This window comes from Canis lupus, chromosome 13 (genome assembly GCF_048164855.1).
Source record: "Canis lupus baileyi chromosome 13, mCanLup2.hap1, whole genome shotgun sequence".
NCBI lineage: Eukaryota > Metazoa > Chordata > Mammalia > Carnivora > Canidae > Canis > Canis lupus.
In genome coordinates, this window is record NC_132850.1 from 37,632,727 (window position 1) to 37,654,456 (window position 21,730).

Consider the following 21,730-nt stretch of genomic DNA (forward strand, 5'->3'; position numbering starts at 1 on the left):
TTATAGCCCTTGCATAGTCTAGCCTCCTGCATTTTCCACGCAATGAGAATACAGTGTGAGTTCTTGCTTTCTGGAGTTTAATTTTGCAGGGGTAGAGGTAGGGCCAGAAAATAAACCTGTAAACAGATGCATAAAAAGATTTATGATCATCATGAGTTCTCTGAAGAGAATAAACTGGGTCAGTGGGTTAGAGATAGGTGGGATGGAAGGTGAAAATCTGGAATGACTCTTGAAAACAGTAACCTTTGATGAGAAATGGCCAGCCATTCATAAGAAAGAGCCTTCTAGCCCAAGGGAAGAACAAGGGCAAAGGCCCGGAGACAAGGAGAAGGCCTATGTGTCTGGAATGTCACAGACAGGGGAGAGTGTGAAAAGAGGGGGCTTTGCTTCTTCCTCTTCTCCCCAATGTCATAATGTTAAATCTTCCTGTCTTCTTTATCCACATACTCTCCCTTGGTGAGCTCTTTCAGTCTGTGGTTCTAAGTATCATCTTTATGATAATGACTCTTGAAATTCTAGCTCCAGTCTAGACCTTTCTCCTGAATTCTGTGTTGACATATTCCCTGTATCAGTCAGGGTTCAGAGAAGCAGAACTAGTAAGATCTATTATCTCTCTCATCCATCAAGATTAATTGCTAAGAATTGGCTTATGTGATTATGGAGGCTGGCCAGGCAAGTCCAAAATCATAAGGTGGTCAGTCAGGATCATGAGCAGGAATGAACCTTACAGGTATGGCCAGAAGCTATTACCCTTAGGCGGTCAGTGAGGGATGATTCAGTCAGTAGACCTGGATGCTGTTTGGAGTCTGAACTCCTCCAGCACATTGGGGACTCACCTGCTTAGGTCAGGCCCACTGAAAATAATCTCTAGCTTAAGGCATATTTATTAGGGACTTTAATTATTATCTGCAAAATCCCTTCATAGCCACAGCTAGATTAGGGTTTGAATAGCTGTGTGCATTCAAAATGGATACTTCCCTTCTTTTTGTCCTCATAGGTCAGCCTAACCAAGTTGCCTAATCATACTGCCTAATCAACATGATCTCTTAGATGTTTAATACACTTCTGAAATTTAGTATATCTCAGATCTGTTCTGACAAGTCTTCCCCACTTCAACTGATGACAATACTGTTCTCCAGATTGCTCAGGCCAGACACCTTGGAGACATCCCAGACTCCTCTTGTGCTTTCATTACTCCACTTCAAATTGGTTATCAAAGCTTCTACCTTCAAAATGTATTCGGGGGCAGTCCCAGTGGCACAGCGGTTTAGTGCTGCCTACAGCCAGGGGTGTGATCCTGGAGACCGAGATCAAGTCCCACGTTGGGCTCCCAGTGTGGAGCCCCTTCTCCCTCTGCCTCCCTCTCTCTCTCTTTCTGTGTCTTAATAAATACATAAAAATCTTAAAAAAAAATGTATTCGGAACCCGTCCACTTAACACTACCTCCACCACATCTACTCTGATCCCAGCCCCTGTTATATTTGCTGAGATTCATGCAGTGACTTCCTAATTAGTCTTCTTGCTTCCAATCTCCCTGAATCCCTGCCTCCAGCCTATAATCTGTTCCTTATACAGCAGGTAGGATGACCCTTGAAAACCCTAAGTCAGATCATGTCATTCCTCCTCTTTAAAGCCTACAGCAGCTTCCCACCTGCTTCAGAGATAAAGTGAACATCTTTATCAAGGCCTTAATGCACCACACATTCCCCATGATCTCCGGTGACTCATCTCCTGTTAATGCCCTGCAGGTTTCAGCTGCTCTGTTCTTTAAGATGTTCCTGCCTTGGGATCCTCCATTTGCTGCTCCCCTGCTTAGGACGCTCCTCCCCACCAAATATCCACGCTGATTTTTCCTCACTTTTTTCTAGTCTTTGCTAAATGTCACTTTCTGTGTGAGGACTGGTCTCACTAGCCTACATAAAATTATGTACCTGTTTGCTCCATTTCTCTCTACAGCACTTATAGCTCTTCAGTATACTCTCTAATGTACTCCTCTATTTTGTTCATTGTATTTCTACTTTCTCTAGAATAAGTTCCATAAGAATAGGAACTTTACTTTGTTCACTATATTATCCTTGAGCTTGGAGTAGTGACTGACACATAATAGGTGTTCAATTAAGATTTATTTAATGAAACTGGGAGATGGGAAGGACTAGGTCAATTAGGGCCTTGTTAGGCCATAGAAAGGAAGGAATTTGCAGTTTATTAGATTGCTTACATCTAATTGTGCAAGTACCTACAAGGGACAATAAAGAAGCAGCATCTACATCAGACATAGATTCAAAGAGGTTGTATTTTGAGAAATAGGTTAGTTCAAGGAGTAGGAATGGAGAGACAAAAAAGGTTCTTAGACTTTCTTTTTTTTTTTGGGAGAGAGAGAGTGAGCAGGTGTGCCTGTGAGCAGAGGAGGGGCAGAGGGAGAGGGAGAGAGAATCTCATGTAGGTTCCATGCTCAGCACAGAGCCTGATGTGGGGCTTGATCTCAGAACCCTGAGATCATGCCCAAGCTGAAATCAAGAGTCCGTTGCCTAACTGACTGAGCCACCCAGGTGTCCTGGTTCTTGGGCCTTTTAAAAGAATTTCCTTTTGTCTAAAATTTTTCTGATTTCAGATATTTTACAATTTTAGGACCAAAGTGTCTGTTAGAAAATAAAGTTTTAAAATACTACAGAGGAAGTTAGTTTTGACAAACTTCACCAGGGAAGTTTAAATTGCATTCATTATGAGTAGGGTAGAAAAATCAGCCACTGGAAAAGAAGCCTATATTTTAGATATGTTTCAGCTTGCATAATGGAAGATATATTTAGACTAGTGGATTTACAGAATATCAGAAAATCATATTCTAATTGCTCTACATAATTTGCCTAATGCTCTTCCAGCTGTGCTGAACAAAAGAAATATAAAAAGTTATGTGGCTCCTTTTTTCCCTGAAACTTATCATGATCAAGTGTTATTCTGCTAGCTTTTATTTGTAGCGTCCTTTTGTATTTCTTTTTTTTTTTTGACAAGTGAAAATAAGATAAACATTTTAAGTAAACCAAATTTTCAGGCATAAATACCTTATTAAGTAATATTTGTTTTCCTTTTCCTTTTTAAGATAACCTGCCGAAATTTCATTGGGAAGCAGCTCAAGATTAATCCTTCAACCAGTGAAGTGACAGATACAGAAAACTGCACAGACTTCCTGAAAAAGTTGATCTATTCAGGTTGGAACCATTTTAGCATGCAGCTTTTTTAAAGCAAGGTTTGCCGTTGTGTTCTGCATGTCAGCTCTTCCATAATTAAAATGTTTGCAAAATCTCTTTTGCAGGCTTATTGGACTGAAACTAATCCATTTGATATTTATCATCTTATTTTGCTATAAATGTCGCATAAGGGGAATTAAAACACATGTGCTTATTAGTTTAATCTGTAAATTAGAGAAAGAAAAGGAGAAAAGAAAATTATTTGAAAAATAAGCATGGAATAGACTATCTTGTACATTTCTCCCTGTTTTTATCTCACTTGGGAAGTCATCAAATTGATCTGTTGCTATTCTTTTTGGAGCTCTGTCTTGACTCCCATAAAAACTCCCATTCCTGGGGCACCTGGGTGGCTCATTGGTTGAGCATCTGCCTTCGGGGCAGGTCGTGACCCTCAGGTCCTGAGATTGAGTGCTGCATCAGGCTCCCTGCAGGGAGTCTGCATCTCCCTTGGCCTATGTCTCTGCTTTTCTTTTTCTGTCTCTCATGAATAAATAAATAAAATCTTCAAAAAAAATCCAAACAAACAAACTCCCATTTCCATAATCAGTGTAGATTGTTCTCCTATTGGCTCTATCATGATTGCGTTGTAGGTCTTTTCACCAGAGCACAGGAGAAGATGAGGGAATGTCATGACTCCTTTGCTTTTAGCCAAGAAGCCCTGTTGGAGACTTTTGGCAGTGCAGTTTGTGGGAATGAAGCAATAGAATCAAATGAAAATGGAAATAATGCTTTCTCTTAGTTGCACTTGCCATGTGCCTCTGTTTCTGGCATAGGGAAGGAATGCAAATTTTTCCTTAGGATTCTTTCATTTATCTCTTGATTTTATGTATGTATGTGTGTAATCATTTATTCATTTATTGAGACAGGCGGCCACTCAGTCATTTGGCAAACATTTATGGAGTGTCTACTGAGTGTTAAGTGCTGTACTGGATACTGAGACCACAAAGACACTAAAGATTTAGTGAGACTAAAGATTTGTTATCCTAGAATTTACAACCCATTGAAAGAGACTGGTAAGTAAACCAGAGATGATAGTATAGAATAAGAACTGTCATGTTAGGACTACCCCTGCTGCTTCCACTGTAAGCAGTGGTAGTTAACAGCATTGCTGCTGAGAAGACTGTGCAATTTGGTGGAGCTCATTAAAAAGGAAAAGACAAAGCTGAGGTTAGAAAGATTGGCAGGTGGGCCTTAGAAGGTGGGATATAGAAAAGCAAATTTATCTGGAGGGCTAAAAAGAGCTAGATACAAGGATTTAAAGAAGGAAAGTGAAATGATCATATTTGCGCTCTGGAAAGAACCTTATGCAGCCGTGTTGGGAACCAACTGAAAGCATAGCTCATGGAAGCAGAAGGGTGGCTCCTCCTGAGGAGGAGGAGGATGTGATAAGGCTCTGGACTTAGGTGAGGATAACATGGGAGGAGACCGACATGAGAGAAAGCCTGAAGAAGTCCAGAGGATTGTGTTCTATACTGCTTAGACGAGGATGGGAGGAGTCCAGGTTGCCTTCGTTCCTGACTTGGGTGGCCAGATGGATGTGATGTCTTCACTCCACAGGAAAACTGAAGGGAGGAGCAGATCAGAGAAAGTTACTTTGGAATTAGTGAGTTTGAGGTGCCAGGGTGATTACTGAGTAGAACTATTCAGTATATGGCTAGATAGACCAGTCAGGCATTCAGAGATTTACATTTTCATCATCAGTACATTGGTGGTGGTTGAAATCAGGGGGTTTTCTTGCATGAGGTCGCTCGGGAGAGTTATATGGAGTATAGACCTGAGGACAGGCTCACTTTGGAAGCTGTATCATTCAAAATGGGCTATGCTATACAGTAGTAATAAACAATCCCCAAATCTCATCGCTTCCACACAAGGGAAAGTCTGGTTTTTTGCTCACGCTACTGTGTTTGATGAGGTTGAATATTGAGCTGCTGCTCATCATAGGTTGATGGAACCTCCATCTTGACACAAGCTTCCATGATTGTTTCCAAGGTAGAAAGGAGAACATGAATTTATCCTCTAGAGGGGCCATACTGAGAGGTGAGGGCAGAAGGGAAGGGGAGAATGGACCCAAACACAGGAATTTTATAGGGCAGAAGTTGAAGGTATTCTCATTGGGTACTAAAGATTTTCTTAATAAAGCAAGGGTTTAAGAGCCTAGCCAAGGTTACTAAAGTAGAAGATTTCAGAAGGAATGTGAAAGAGTCGCCTGGCCCCTGAGGGAAATAGAGGGAAGATAGAAGGGCTTCAGAGCAGTGGTAGAGGCTCCATTTGAGGGAGTTGGTGACCATGAGCTTGTGAGTTCTCCATTAGTGATAAATTATCCTCTCTTATTCGTTAAACAGTGGAGTTCTAATAAGAGTGTGATTCATCCTGGTTATGTTCTTCTTTTCTTGATCATATCTGTCAAACCTCTGGAGATCTCTCGATTTGGGATCTCTAGCTCAGAATGTGATTTATATTATCCCTTCCATCCTAAAAATGATGGGCAACAAATGTGAGAAAACGTCACAAATGCTTATTATCAAAAATGTTGACTAGCACCTAAGGGATAAGAAAAACATGCCTAGCAAAATCCTAGACCTGTGTGACCACTGGTCTTATAGATAGTGGATGTAACATGTCAGAAAAGCACTTCGGCAGGTTGTTGTTAAAGCTACATTTGGAAAGGCAAGATGGTTGGTGGTGGGACAGAAAGGAAGGTAGGTAGGGTCAGGCTACCATGATTATTTGGGTTGATTCTCATGGTGGTGGAGTTATAGTCAGTTTGAGCAATGACTATAGCAGGAATATTTGAATGGATAAAATCTAAAAAATATTGTAATGGCAGTAATAATGAATTGGGCCAGGCCCTATATTTAGCACATTATAACCATTAGCTTTTTAAATTCTTACAATTTTAGGAGGTAGAATTATTATGCTTACATTACAGATGAGAAAATTAAATGTTACTAGTAAGTAGTAAAACCATGATTCAAACTCTAGTCTGTCTGATTGCTTGGCCTGTATGTGCTCCACTAAACTACCTGACCCGTTCACCATTTGTCCTCTTGCAAGTTAGTCTTTCCTTTAAACTGATAGCAATCAGAAAAATTTTGCTATACATCAGTGGTCATGGGGAGACAGATACTTTATTCTTGACTTACTGTGATAAGTATGGTAGTTTTTAGATATCCTGCATTCTAATTATAAGTTTTAAGCCAGTATCATTAAAATCTTGGCATCTGATTTACAGCTCTTTATTAGACTCTAGGACCTCTGTGACTAGGAGCATCTTTTGGCCCATGCTTTTGGGCTTATTTGGCAAACTTTTAGGATGGTGAATTTTTTTCAGTGTACTGAACTCAGATCATTAACATGTTTATAAGCATGATGGGTCTTATGTGTATTATCATGACATGTTTACAATACTTTTGAAAGACCAAGTGAACTCTTGCTGGTTTCCACACCAGATTGCTTCTTTAGAACATCATAGATTTTCTTTTGGCATAACAGCATTGGGCGGTAATGCTTGATACGTTTAATTCTTCAGAACAGATATTGTAATGCTCCAGTGCCTATGAACACTTGATGTTCTCATTATTTAACAACATTCTATTCTCCCTCTAACTATTTAATAATGCATATGTATTTTGGTATAGTCTCTGTAGGATGTAGAGAAGTGAGAATACCTCACTTTACAGATTATTTTTTGTATGGATGAGTAACTTGCCTGCTTGATAAGCTTCACAGGGGAGAGAACTATGAATATGTCTTTTATTGTAGCTACTTTTGCATTCTGTCTAGAATCTGTGTCTCGAGTTTTGACCTTATCAGTATTTAAGTTATCTCTGATAGGGTTCTTCAGTCTTCCAGTATATTGGAATTTTCAAATTTTCAACCTTTGGCAGGTGTGTTTTCTTATTGAATCTCATGGGCTTTTGGATTGATGTGACCAATTGTATAGATAGCAGCAATTTCAGAGAGAAGCTCCCTCTTGAGACAGAGAAGTAAGGACGGGCCTCTGCCTCGTGTGATAGTCACAAAATCACTGGCAGAACCCTAGTTGGATTACAAGAAAAAAAGGTTTTCTAGAGTTTGAAAAAAAGGAAAGAACAACAACAACAAAAAACAACAAAGTGAAATACAGTTTATGAAAAAAACAAGGAGGAATAATTTATAAGGGGATATTTGATACAAAGTAGCAGGTTGATTGTATTCAGACCTCACATTTTAAAGACTACAAACATCTTCTGTCCCTCCTATCCTTCTGATTACCCCCAAATACAAGCTTGCCTTTGTGAATTTTTATTCCAGAGTGAAATCTCCATGAGAGCAAGGTGTGTATCTGTTTTGTTATCTCTTCAGTGTCTAGCATAGCACCTAATACTGTTAAGTGCTTAATATATATATATATATATATATATTTTTTTTAAATACATGACTAACAGCCAATATGTTATATCTATTGGATGTTTACTCCCTGATAGGCACTATGCCTGACACTTCACACACAGGTTAAAACAATAACCCTTGGAGATAAATATTATCATCCCAATTTTAGCAGAGATTGGAAAGTTAGGGACTAGAGAAGGTAACCGATTATCTTTAAAATATTGATAGGTGAGGGGCTCCAGCTTCTGCCTTTTCCTTTGCTTTCTTTGCTTCTTTCCCGGATCTCACTATTTAAGGAGAAAAAGATAAAAATCCAAGCTCATGAATTCTTGTAGGAAAAACAAAAACAGAGCAGAATCCATATCATCTCTAGGGCATTATGCATAAGGGTAGTGGTGGGAGGAGTCGGAGCATGCCTTGTCTCTTTGTCTGGATCATGCAGGACTGTGCATGGGTAGAGGAGATAAGAGGGGAATTGAGGGAGCAAGATAGTGGACAGGACAATGAAATTGGTAGGGTAGAAGAGAGCCCCTGGGAAGTTAGTAAGAGCTTCTGTCAGCTAAATATTTGATTATCTTAAATGTGTGATAGGCAAGTGTGTCAAGAGTGAGCTTGCCAGGGGGGCAAATGGTTCTCAATGTGGCCATGTATCTGGTTTGACTAGAGCCTCCAGTATTTCTAGACATTTCAGTTTGCTTTGAGGTAGATTGAAAGATGTTTTCTCTATGGCCATAGAATGTAACTGTGCCATTTATTCCATCGGGATGTCCCTCAGCTCATAAGGACCCCAGGCTTCTTCTCTAATTATCTTTTCTTAGGCTTATTTCTGTCCTATTCTCAAAGGTTTCTGTACTTAAATTAGCAGGCCTGAATCTAGATCACTGCCAGTTACCCAAGATTTGATGCCCTCTGGCAAACTATTAGGGAAAAGTACTGGACTTGAACACTGGTTGTCTTTTGTGTCTTATAAGGGTTTAAAGTGAGTTAATGTGCCCAAGTTCACTTTTCCTCCCTTTTAAAATGTGAGTAATATTCACCTCTACTAGTTGGGGAGGTGCTGTGAGAATTAACTGAGATTAAGATCTATGTAAGTGATTATTAATGATGTTTATCCCAGCCATTTAGCTTTGAAAACTTGTCATTCATTCATTTAACAAATATTTATTGAGCACATACCACTTAATAGGCACTATTATAGGTCTGGGTTGATAGCAGCAGACAAAATGGACCAAAATCCCTGCCCTCGTGGAACTTGCAGTCTAGTGGCAGGAGACAATCAATAAACAAACAACACATAATATGTCAGAAGATAATGAGTGCAATGGAGAAAAGAGAAATAGGGAAATCAGGATCACTGATTTAAATACAGTGATCAAGGAAGGCCTCCTGAGAAATTAACTGTTAAGCAATAATCTTAGGAATAGGTTAAGTGCCTAAGGTTAAGCAATAACCTAAGGAGCTGAGTGAGTGAGACATAAGAATATCTGAGGGAAGAATGTTCTAGAACAACATGAACCACTGGTGGGGGTTTGTAGAAGATCCTTTGGATTGCTTGGATTTTTTTCCCAGTGAGATGGGAAGCAAGATCATTGGCCTAGAAAGGACAGGGAAGAGGTAATTCTTTGCCACATAGCCAAATAACCACTTTTTTTTTTTTTTTTGTCTCTTCCAACATTGGAACATTCCCTGCATCCTTTTCTTATTCCCATTTCTATCATCCTAGTTGAGTTCAAATCACAGTATCAGTCTTGTGGCCTCTCAGCCACCACCCTCTGTCTGTTGCAGTCTGCTAGCTCTTCCTAAAATACTGCTTGCGTTGTGTCTACCTGCTCAAAACCCTTCCTCTTCCTGTGCTTCCTCTTAGAAAGGATGAAGGCAACTTTCTAAGGGGTGAGGGGCTTCAGGTCTCTGGGAAGCCCTCTTTGTTCAGTGGGGGTGGCCATGTCATCTCACTGCACCCCGAGTCACCACCCTGACTCCTGCTTCTATGCCTCTCCTTGTACAAAACTGGTTCTGTGACTTCAGAGAAACTACCAGACTTCTCTATGCCTTCTTCTCCTCATCTGTAAAACGAGGATATAACGAACAGTACATACCTTTTATATTGTTTTTAGGATTTGATGAGTTTGTTACAGTAAATTATATAGAATAGTTCCTGGTGTAGTATAAGTAGTATAAGTACTCACTGAGTTTCAGCTGTTCTTATTCTAAAACTTCTTGCCTCCTTCTTCCCAAGCAAATCTTCCCTATCCTCCAAGACACAGCTAGCATATCTTCTCTCTTTCTTGAGCATCCTTTCCTCCCTGTTGCTGATCTCTCATTTCTCTTGCCCTCATTTTGGCACCAGGAACTCTCTGTTAATGTGAGTTTAATACTCCAGGGTCTGAATGCTTCATCTCTTTAGCTAGACCATACCTCTTGAGGGCAGAGGGGCATGCCTGTTAACCTCTGTACCCCCATTCCCTTGCAGGTTGCCATGCTACTCTCAAGTAGGGGGCCATCCACCTGTTCAACCTGTTGAAGAAGGAAATTCCTTTGTGATTTTTTCCTGCTTTTTTTTTTTTTTCTGAATTATCTGAAGCTTGTATTTCTTCCTTCTTACGGGACTGTTTCACGGTCTATGGCCGAAAATCTGTAGCCTGGTGCTAGGGACCATCACTTCCTCTCCAGGGAACCTTGAGGCCACTCGCTGCCAATAACTCTTCTTTCCTGCCATTTCTCAGGACTGTTTTTAGTTCTGCTCCCTTTTATGGCCTCATCTTCCTTTCCTTTGCATCATCCAATATTAGAAACCTGTCTTTCCCTTCTCTTAAGAGAGCACTTATCCATCCAAGCTTCTTTGTTTCCTACTTTCGTTTCTTTCCCAAGGCACCTCTGCTTTGAAGAGGCTGCTGAAAAGGGGTAGATTATTTCATCTTTTATGATCAGCAAAAGAAAAAGTAGGAGGCTTCATGAGGAAAATTGGCAAGATCTAAAGTTATTTGCATTTCATAGGAATCAAAAGTTTTCTAAATTTTTTTTTCTTTTTTTAAAGAACTTTCAAATATACCACAAAAATTTGATCTGAACGTTGAAACACCTGCTGCAGACCTGGGGGCTTTGAATTTAGCAGCTTTAGTTTGGAACCAAGGGATTCTCTGAATTAGAAAATCTTTTGCTACTAGTTGGCTTACTGCAGCATTTCATCCTCCAGTACTCTTCTTTTTCCTTTCAGAATACAGCCACGCCAAAGAGCTTGTCTGTGTGCCTGTGGACGTGACAGACACTTTGAGATGTTTTAGAGAGACCTTGGAAAAATCCAGATATCATAACAGATCAATCCGACACAGCAGAAAATTGCTTTTGTTATTACTTGCCCAGACACAAGGTAAAATACTTGCTCTATATCTCTTGCTCTTTATTTATGGGGGGAACACTATTCTGTGGATCTACCATATTCTGCCATAGGTCCCTCCTTTCCCCACCTCCCTGTCCTGCTGCCCTTCACTTGCTGCTTCTTGTCTAGTGGATCATGACCTCTCTCACACACTTCATTCCAACCAAGGACTGTCTCACTCATCTGCTTTTATGTTTCCTGTGAAACTAGCATACTCCCTTGAGTAGACACAAAAACAACATTTGTTATTTTTTTGGACTCTGTGCATCTACATTCTTACCCATCTCTTCACAAGTATGTGCTATAGTCTTTTAAAAAATTTTTTCATGAGTAGATGACTTGATTCACTGAATTAACTAGAACCTATTAACAAATTAACAATTAACAATTAACAAATTAACAATTGTTAATTAACAATTGTTAATTAACAATTAACAAAGCCCTACTTTATCAGTGTTGAGGAAATAGATGCATTTTAATATAAGCATCAACAAGACTTCTTATTAATACTGTAGATTTTGATCTTAGAGATTTCTTTTAGCTTAAAACAAGATATTCACTATCATTGGTTACATCACATTAGTTTGTTTTTTTCCTTCTCAACAGTTATTGATTTGTGAACTCAATCAAAGTAGGTTTTTGAGTTGGTTAAGTGGTAACCCCAGAGAGGAAGAATATACTCAAATTTAGGTGGGGAAAATCCTGTCTTATTTATGTTTGGGTTATTAAAAATTTGTTTAAAATCCTAATATATGTTTGTGATTCTTGCTGTTCAAATTTATTGGAATAATAAAAATAAGCTTAAAGCATAAACTTAAATTAACAGACTTAAAATAATTATAGTTACTAAAAACAGATTTAAATGTAAACTTAAGATGCTAGTATTCAGTGAACTCGTATTTCAGAAATTTGACCAAATCTTGTTTTTACAATCACTGACAAATTTTATGTATGTATACATATATATATTTATATTTGTTTTTGTTGCTGCCCCTACTCACCCCAAAAAAAGCACTTACTATGGCCTGTGCCCATAGTTTTTGGTTGTATTGTCTATAGGCCCACATTACATTAAATTAGCTTTCTATGTTATGTATAAACTTCTTTCAATTATGGTACATATTAATAATGGTTAAAAAAATAATGGTTAAGGGCATGAACAAAAAAAGCAAATATAATTCCTAAGAGTGGATTACACTGGTTCACCCTGAATCTCACCTGGTATTAAAATATTCTCAGCAATTTATCCCCAGTCCTCAGGCTACAGACTTCAAACTCTACATTAGCTTCTCTTCCTCTGCAGCTTTTGAGTGCTTCCCCTAGAATAGTTTTACTTTTTTTCTTGTGTGTTCTCTGATCTTATGAAGAGACCAATTCTTTCCCATTTCCCTCCTTAGGTCAGAACTAACTATGTGTTGCTTCTATCCCAGAGGTCTCTGCCCCAGAGGCAGACTAACATCTTACTGTTGGAAGCCCTTAAAAAAAGGCAAACCCAAACCATGTTAACGTCCAGCAATTCCCCATGAGAAGCAAAGCATTATTTCAACATTACTTTCTTTCTTTTTTTTTTTTTTTAAAGATTTTATTTATTCAGAGAGAGAGAGAGAGAGAGGCAGAGTCACAGGCAGATGGAGAAGCAGGCTCCATGCAGGGAGCCCAATGTGGGACTCGATCCCTGGCCCCCAGGATCACACCCCGGGCTGCAGGCGGCGCTAAACCACTGCGCCACTGGGGCTGCCCTCAACATTACTTTCTGGCACAATAACAGGTATAGAGCCCGTGCACATGTACCTGAGTTCCTCAGAAATCATACTAGATACCAAATTTAAGGAAATAATGTCTGTCAAACTGCAAAGAAATCTCAGCTATGCACAGAATTTTTCCTTTTTTCTTCCTGTCCATTTCTTTTACCTTTCCCCTCCTCATCAGCTTCCCCTCTATCTCCTTTTTAAATTTCTTTTTTGAGTGCCTAGGTGGCTCAGTTGGTTAAATGTCAAATTCTTGATTTCAGCTCAGGTCATGATCTCAGGGTTAAGTGATGGAGCCCTGCATCAGATTCCATGCTGGTCTTGGAGCCTGCTCGAGATTCTCTCTTCCTTCTGTCAAGCCACTCCCCTCACTTGCTCTCATGCTCTCTCTCTAAAAAAAAAGTAAGTAAATAAATAAATAAATTTCTTTTTTTTTTTTTTTCCGTGAATTTAGGAGATAGAGGAGGAATAAGCAATTCAAAATTTACTACCGGAAAGGTGGAATTTTGCCTGGGGACAGAAGAGATGCATATGCCAACACCCCCCAACCTCTCTCAGGAACACTTCAGAGTTTTTAGTTCAGTGGAGAAAAGTAAACTTCCCTATTCTCAACTGGGACTTGTAATTTCCTCTTATTATAAAACTATTGGTAAGATTCATTTCATTATATATTCATTTTCAGTAGCATCTTGGACATTAATGTTGAGTTTACATTTGAGCCTGAAATGCCACCTTTAAATGTCAGATGAAAGAGATTGAGCATAAAATCTTGTAGGCAGTGCCAGAACAGTGTTGGGATAACACTTTCAGTCTCTCCCAGTCTCCACGTTCCCAACTTGGGCTGTCAGCATGCTGAGGTTTCCACTCTTCTGCTCATCACCCTTTAAGTGCATCTGTGAACCAATTGTTGGAAAGTGGTCACTGTTGTGTTCTTTTGCTCTGCCCTAGCTAATCTCACTTTCTTTGTCCTTCTGTTTGATGTGGCTCTTCTACAAATTCAGCAGTATATACTCAATCTGCATTGTAGACCCAACATCCCCCTTTTTTTTTGACAGACATTTAGTAATATCCCCTTTACCCCCTGAAAAAAATGTATATTTAATATAGTCTCTCTACACATGTTCTTTAAAACAATAGATAATGTCCTAAATATAACATAAAGGATAAATAATATTGTTTTATAATAAAATAATCTATTTGTGGCAGTTAAATGCTCAGGCACTAGAAAGTATAATGATGCAGTTAGAGGCTCATATCCTGTGTGTTGAATCACCATGAATGTCATAGCTACAAATACAGCCTGAAACAGCTTTATTGTATCGGTGCTGCAAGTGCTATCAGCACTGTTAATTTTAGTGATGGTGTTTTTCTAAAATGGCTAATAAATCTAGGTGCAGTACAAAACAAAGCACTACAGTGAATGGTTGCATTTCTGAAAAATTCAGAGAATTTTGAACACATACAAAAATGCCCTATTTATATGTAAAAAATGAAGTTAGAGATTAGACTTAGGCAATTGTAAACAGGTTTCTCACTGTTTTCTTCACTGTAGGGGGAGATTCTGTGTGTTACAGGCTATCCAGTGTCTCTGGTCTTCACCGACAAAATGCCAGGAGATGTCCTCTTGTGACAACTAACAAAACTTTCCTCAGATTTCTAAAATACCCTGTAGGAGTCAGTACTGTTCTCATTAGAAACCACTGTTAGGTTTGGTTTGGTTTTTGCTATATATCTCTGAATTTATGCACTTATCAGAAAACAAAACAAAATTTAGATGCTATTAAAGGTGTGCTTTTTTTTAAGATTTTATTTATTTATTCATGAGAGACAGAGAGAGAGAGAGAGAGAGAGGCAGAGATATAGGCAGAGGGAGAAGCAGGCTCTGTGCAGGGTGCCTGATGTGGGACTCAGTCCTGGGTCTCCAGGATCAGGCCCTGGCTGAAGGAGGCACTAAACTGTTGAGCCACCTGGGCTGCCCCCCCCTTGTTTTTGCATTTGGGTAAAGGAAAAATTTGATACACTGTGATCTTGTCACATTCCTGCTTAAAAACAAGCACTTCAAGTCTTCCTATCCGTTATAGAATAATGTACACATTTCTCCACCAGAAATTCACTATCTCCTTCTATCTCCTTCTTTACACTCCCAAGAAAACCATAGTCCAGCCACCCACGTCATTTCCACATACACCCCACCCTTTCTCTATAGTGTGCTTCTTCTGAATTTCTCTTCTACTCCACCTCCACCTGCCTGACTCTTATTCCACTCTCTCCATGTTTCCTATCTCTTAGATCCAATCACTTTCTCCACCGTGTTCAGGTGGAGTATCATTTGTTTTCTTTCTGTATATTATCAGGAGAACTGTGAAGGCAGTATTCACTTGCAATTTGCTTATTGGCACATTTAAGGAATGATGCCATTTAAATATTCCTGAGAATACGAGGAAGATATTTTCTAAGAACTGACATTTGTTCTTTTACTTGGTTAAAAATACAGATGTTCTCCAAGCCAGCCATCAGAGAAGTCTTAAAGTTCAGGCATTACATGAACTTGGAAGCCTTTTCATCTTTGCTGAAAAGAAAAGGTAAATTTTTAGTGGAAGTCAGTAGAACAAGGGAGAACTTTTTTGGGTAGTTTGTTTGAAAATATTTTTAATTATTATGAAAAAAATATTGTCTTTCGTAAACTTTAGTTCTTTGATAATATTCCATTGCTACATTTTATTCATCAAATGTTACCTGAAACAGTTATAAGCAGCAAATGGTATAGATTCATTCTCTCACATTTTAATTAAAATACTTCTTTAATGCACTTGTTTTCTCTTTTGGAAGATAGATTTAATGACATAGATCTTGAAAAACATGCTGCTTGATGCTCTGTTTCTCTTTTAGGGCTGCTTTTAAATGTTGGTGTCAAGCTCTTGATGAAATATTCAAATCAGAAGATGTGCTACATAAGTGGAAAGAGTTTGGTACCTCGTTCACCAATGCCAGCAGCTATTCAATTCCAGGTTCCAAAGATTATAGTGAGGAATTTCTGTCAAAAGTTGGCATTTGGGGATGTTTGCAAGGAGCGGTCATATCAGCAAAGATAGCACAGTGAGTGTGGCAATGGAGTGAGCTTCCCTTTGTGGAGTGCCCCCCTGTGCCATATAGAGTGCCGTGCCTCAGACACATGGGATTCTTAGCTGTGTCCATATCATACAAAAGTAGACAGTTTACTTATTTGTGATGCTTATTATCTATGATCATCTCCTCTCCCTCTTATGGGTTTTTCCTGACGAATCCCTCACTGCCCACCCTTTACTCTATCCTCTGGTTCTCAACCTCAGCAAGTTCAAATCCGTCATCATTTTTAGCTCCCATGGAACTGTTTTGTACCTACTGCTTTATTAGTCTACCCTGGTGGCATCCATCAATTTTACTCTCTCTCACACACTCTCTCTCTCTCTCACACACACAATTTTAACTTGGTTTTTCTTTTTTTTTTTTTTAAATAATGTACATACTGTCGATTTTTTATTAAAAGAAATATGCTTTGATGTACTAAAAGACAAAAGAGCCCCCAAAACCCCCCACCCCAGCCCTATTCCCCAGAGTGTGGACCTCACATGGGCACAGATCTCTGCTTGTTCACCAGTGTATCCTAAGTGTCTGGCATGGAGTTGGCACTTAATAACTACTTGTGGAATGAACAAATGAGTGAGTGAACAGTTGATATGGGATCGGTATGGAGGCAGGCCAGCTTGAGCCTAATTCAAGAGTCTCCTACTAACTCTGGGACCCTTGGCTCGCTACTCATTGTCTCTGAGCCTCAGTGTTCTCATTGGTAAACTGTGGTGGCAAGAATTGCATGACATACTCTATTAGTTTGCTAGGGTTGCCATAACAAAGGACCAGTTTGTGGGGGAATTTATTGTCTCATAGTTCTGGAGGCTCAAATACTTAGATCAGTGTGTTGGCAGGGTTAGTTTCTTTTGAGGCCTTTCCCTGCTTGTAGATGGCTGTCTCCTTGCTGTGTCCTTCTGTGGTCTTCCCTGTATGCATGTCTATGTCCTAATCTCTTCTTCTTATAAGGATATATGTCATATTGGACAAAAGCCCACCCTAGTGACCTCATTATAACCTGTTTACTTCTTTAAGGACCTATCTCCAAGTCCAGACACATCCTGAGGTTACTGAGGGTTAGGACTCCAACATATAAATTGGGGCGGGCATAATTTAGCTCATAATATATCCTGTATTAGTTTCCTAGTTCTGTAACTAATTACCACAAAATTAGTGGCTTAAAACACACAGATTTATTATCTTACAGTTATTGGGGTCAGAAGTCCTAAAATTAGTGTATTGACAGGGCTGTGGTATCCTCTGAAGGCTCTAGGGAAGAATCACTTTCCTGGTGTTTTCCAGCTTCTGGAGGCCTCCTGTACTCCTGGCTCATGACTGCATCTTCTGTCTTCAGGATCAACAGTCTGGATTACCTTCCTCTTTCTCTCTCCCATTTCCTCTCTCCCTGACCTCTGCTTCTGTGTTCACCTCTCTTTTTCTGGCTGACTCCCCTACCTTTCTGTCATAAGGACCATTGAGATTACATTGAAACTAACCTTAATTTTAATCACATCTGCTGTCTCTCTCTCTTTTTTTTTTTTTTGCCATGTAAAGCAATATATTCATAGGTTTGAGGGATTAGTAGGTCATGGATATCTTTGGCAGGAGGTGGGAAGCATTATTCAGCCTACTACATGTAACCTATAACACGTGACATATGTGAAAGTCTGCCACAGTGTCTTATACCTATTTAGCACTGACAGATATTTTAAAGACTTGAATAATGTGAGAAATTTAAAAAGTATGGAAGGAGTAGAAGGAGTAGAGGTACAGGTTTCTTTCACCTCTCCAGGTACATTTTTAGCTTATCTATAGGGTATGGTGGACAAAGGCATGCATAGTATCATGATCTATAGAGAAAATTTAAAAAATTCTATAAGTGGAAAAAAATCTAGAAGGAAATTAGCTAAAATGTTACCAGCAGTCATGTTTGGGTGGTAGGATTATCAGTGATATTTCATTTTGTTTTTTATGTTTTTTTATGTTCTAGATCTTATATAAGAGTATAGCACTTTTAGAATCACAAAGTCTTTTAATTTTGGAAAAGCTGTACTAGCGATGTATTTATATAAAAGTATTATTGGAAAATTGTCCATGAATCCATTTATTTTTGTGATACTTACTTAGATTTACCAAGATCTCGGAGGTTGACAAGAGAACCAACTGTTGCATTTTGTCTGCATTACTCTTTCAGGTAACATTTTATGTATATCTTCTTACAGTAGCGACCATTCAGTTGGGGAAAAAGAAGTGCAGTGGTTTATCATAGTCATAAATCTCACAGGTAGGAAGATAGCACAGACCTTGATGAGAAATCATGAGTCCACCTTTCCTTCACTGGCTAAACCCCTGTGGTTTTTTCACCTTGAATATTTAGCAGAATCTCTTTCTCCTTCAGACTCTGGAAGGAGTTTTGCAGATAAGGAAACTGAGTCTTTCATCATTAGTAGGACTGTGTTGTTAATGAGATGTGAAGCCAGTTTGTTTGACTCCATATGGTGGCCTCAGGTTACCTCATCTCTAAATAAAGTTTTGTTTGATTGTACAACGTGAAGTATACCATATAATGAAAGCAAGAAATAAGTTGAAGACTACAGAACTAGATTGTTGGCAGCTTATAGAATTTTGGTTTGACTTCATTGAAGAAAGGAGCTTTTATCTGAAATACAACACATTTTGAGATACAGGGATGTAGCCGTGGCCTTTGCAATCTACTAAAGGTTCTGTTTACTTTGAAGGGTGGACACTCATGTTCTGTGTATCAGAGGTATCTGATAGCTTATTAAATCTGGTTAGATAAACTCTCTGAAAAGCCTTTTCTGGATGTAAGGCCAGACTTTTCAGTTTTATTATGTTCTATGCACCTCTTGCCTGTGCTTTAAAAGAGTGGAGGTAGAAGAGGCAAGAGTGTAAAGGGAATGACAATCTGAACCTGACTCCTTATATTGCATTCTTTACTGTCAGATACTGCTTGCTCTTGAAGATAATGCTGTTTATGTTTTAGAAAAGAAGTAATTTAAAAATTAAATTTTTGCTTACTATGGGAATGTAGTTTTTAGTAATACTACACCTAAAATAAAAGCTGCTGAGGTTTATTTAAAAATTTTTTTTTGTGATTTTTAAAGCAGATTTGTAAAATTCAAAATGTAAACAATTGCAGAGTATTTTAGAGTAGGTACCTTAAAACTTTGAGAACAATCTGATTAAAATTCTTTTCAGATATATACATTAAAAAAATGTTATAATGCACTTAATTATTTAGGATAACATCAGAAGCACTCCTAAATGTAAAATTTAGTTTTGTGTATCAATCTTGTTTCCCAACATCAGATACAATGTTGGTCATATAAATTACCTAAGAAATATTGGTGAAATTAAACAACTCATCTTTTTACTTAATTCAGTTAAAAATTCAGAATTAACTCTGCTTGATTTAGACTTCTGAAATAATAGATCTCCTCTGCTTATTGTTTGGTATAGTGGAAAGAACACAGGTTTTTGTTTTTTGTTTTTTTCATTTAAATAGATGTGACTTTGAATCTTCTTTCTGCCACCATTTGCTATGTGACCTCAAATAAATTAATTGTTTAAGCCTAGTTATGTAATTTGTGAGGTAATAATCCTTCCTTCTAGGGTTAGGTTAAATGAGGATTAAATGAGGTAGTGTTTATAAAGAATTTACAAATAGTGTCCAACACAAAATTGACCCCAACAAATGATAGTATAGTGATAATTTCTTCTAAAAATAAAGAGTATTCAACCACCATGGAATTTAAAAAGCCCATCTTGAGTGATGAAAGCATTGGGAACCATAATGAGAACATTAATGATAAGTACCATTGATACGATGTTCTAGGCATATACAAAGCATTTTAGGAAGTAATATGTATACTTATCTTTGTTTCAGTGTTGGGAATGCAACTCATAGCTCTTCATTTCACCTGTTTTCATTTTTCAGGGTTTGCTTAGAACCACACTTCCACACCCCAAAGCTGAACGTTGCTATGCTCAGTATGAAATCACTCAGCTTCTCCCAGGTGTTGAGCTCTTCTCAGACAGATACAGGGCGGACATTTGCTCTGTAGTTGCCAGTCTGTATTACATTATACGTGAACTGCACTATACGAAGCAAAATTTAATAGTAAGTAACTTGAAAAATCAATAAATCTTAATTCACTTTGGTATTTCTGCCTTATACCTTCCAGCGTTCAAATTTTGCTAATGTGTTCTTGGTTGGTCTTGTTTAACTCTTAAACTCTATATTCAGGATTCTTAACCTGTACTTCAAGATAAAATATATTAATTAATATTCCATCTTTGACATCACTGGTTGCACTACATTTTGGATACAAAGTTAATGTGTGTTTGATTTTGTTCTTTTCTTACTCTGTTACTTTATCCTTTTTTCTTCCTTCTTGAGACAGTTGGGGAAATTGATTAGACTATTTCACTGGTCTCAAACAAAGGAATCTAGTGCACATGTAACTCACTGTGTTAAGTCATGGAGCTCACATCAGTACCAAAACTATTAGACTATTTCTTTGTTTAAGAAAAAAAAGGGATGCCTGGGTGGCTCAGCAGTTGAGCTCCTGCCTTCAGCTCAGGACGTGATCCCGGGGTCCTGAGATCGAATCCTGAATTGGGCTTCCTGCAGGGAGCCTGCTTCTCCCTCTTCCTGTGTCTCTGCCTCTCTCTGTGTGTATGAATAATAAATAAATAAATAAATAAATAAATAAATAAATAAATAAATAAATAAATGCAAGCAAAGAAAGAAAGGAAGGAAGAGAAAGAAAGAATATTTCTTTGGGATCCCTGGGTGGCGCAGCGGTTTGGCGCCTGCCTTTGGCCCAGGGCGCGGTCCTGGATATCCAGGATCGAATCCCACGTCGGGCTCCCGGAGCATGGAGCCTGCTTCTCCCTCTGCCTGTGTCTCTGCCTCTCTCTCTCTCTCTCACTGTGTGCCTATCATAAATAAATAAATAAATAAAATTAAAAAAAAAAAAAAAGAATATTTCTTTGTTGAGATAAATTGATCTTTGTGTCTCTGGTCTTCTCTCTGTTAAGGGTACATCTAAGTGAACAACAGATTCAAAGTGTGAAATAAAAAACAAGTACTTCCTAATATCGTAGGACATTCAAAACCCTCATACAATTCTCTTCCTTTGGGGGAAGAAAGCACAGTATATATCATAAATTTGAAGTTGGTTGCTTTAAAAAAATAGATTAGTATGTTCTACCTGTTGGTCATTTTGTATTTTTCTCTTTTATTTTATTTCTCCTATTTTCTTCCCATATACTATTTCCTCTACTTTTGTATCTTTCCCCCACCACGTTTGCTTCTTAATACCTTTTCTTTCTTTTTCTGGTTCTTTCCTTTTCTTCTATAATTTTCATACCTACTTTCTTCCACCCCCTCATATATTGTTTTCTATTTTCTTTTTCTAAATTCACTCTCTCTCCTTATATTGAAAATATTTGTTGTCCTTTGATATGAGTTGTTAAATTATAAGGCCATATGTTAAAGAGATTGATAAATGCTTTTAACACTTGGCATATTTGGCAAGAAATTATTTACTATGAAAAGATAACAAAATGGTGCTCCTCTCATTGTTAAGGGGATTCATTTTTGGATTTAGAAAATAGTTATATCCCCTGGGTAACCTTTAGCTGCCTAGTTATATTCATATATAATACATATCACTGCACTGGAAAAGAAATGAGACTTTTTTTCTCTGAAGCTTAAGAAATTGAGAACATTTTTCTGAATAATTGAGCAATTGGCAGCAATAAAGTGGTGTGTTTTTATTTCTCACTAAAGAAAAGAAACAATCTTAAAGATAATAGCCAACTCTTATTGTTTTGTGCTGCATTAATTGTAGAAAAAG

General features: G+C 38.2%; 1 protein-coding gene across 13 annotated transcripts in view; it reads left to right on the forward strand.

The window, feature by feature from the left end:
- The window catches only part of CFAP54 (cilia and flagella associated protein 54), a 297,940-nt gene that overhangs the window by 153,035 nt on the left and 123,175 nt on the right, over positions 1-21,730 (forward strand). For all 13 annotated transcript variants that reach the window (XR_012005901.1, XR_012005898.1, XR_012005899.1 and 10 more), the window contains 7 exons: positions 3,098-3,206; positions 10,831-10,983; positions 13,195-13,389; positions 15,235-15,322; positions 15,630-15,836; positions 17,973-18,039; positions 19,804-19,986. Coding sequence is in view for 9 of the 13 variants with exons in the window: in XM_072773183.1 (XP_072629284.1) it covers positions 3,098-3,206; positions 10,831-10,983; positions 13,195-13,389; positions 15,235-15,322; positions 15,630-15,836; positions 17,973-18,039; positions 19,804-19,986 (1,002 nt within the window). In the remaining 4 variants the exon portion in view is untranslated. The remainder of the gene's footprint in view (positions 1-3,097; positions 3,207-10,830; positions 10,984-13,194; positions 13,390-15,234; positions 15,323-15,629; positions 15,837-17,972; positions 18,040-19,803; positions 19,987-21,730) is intronic.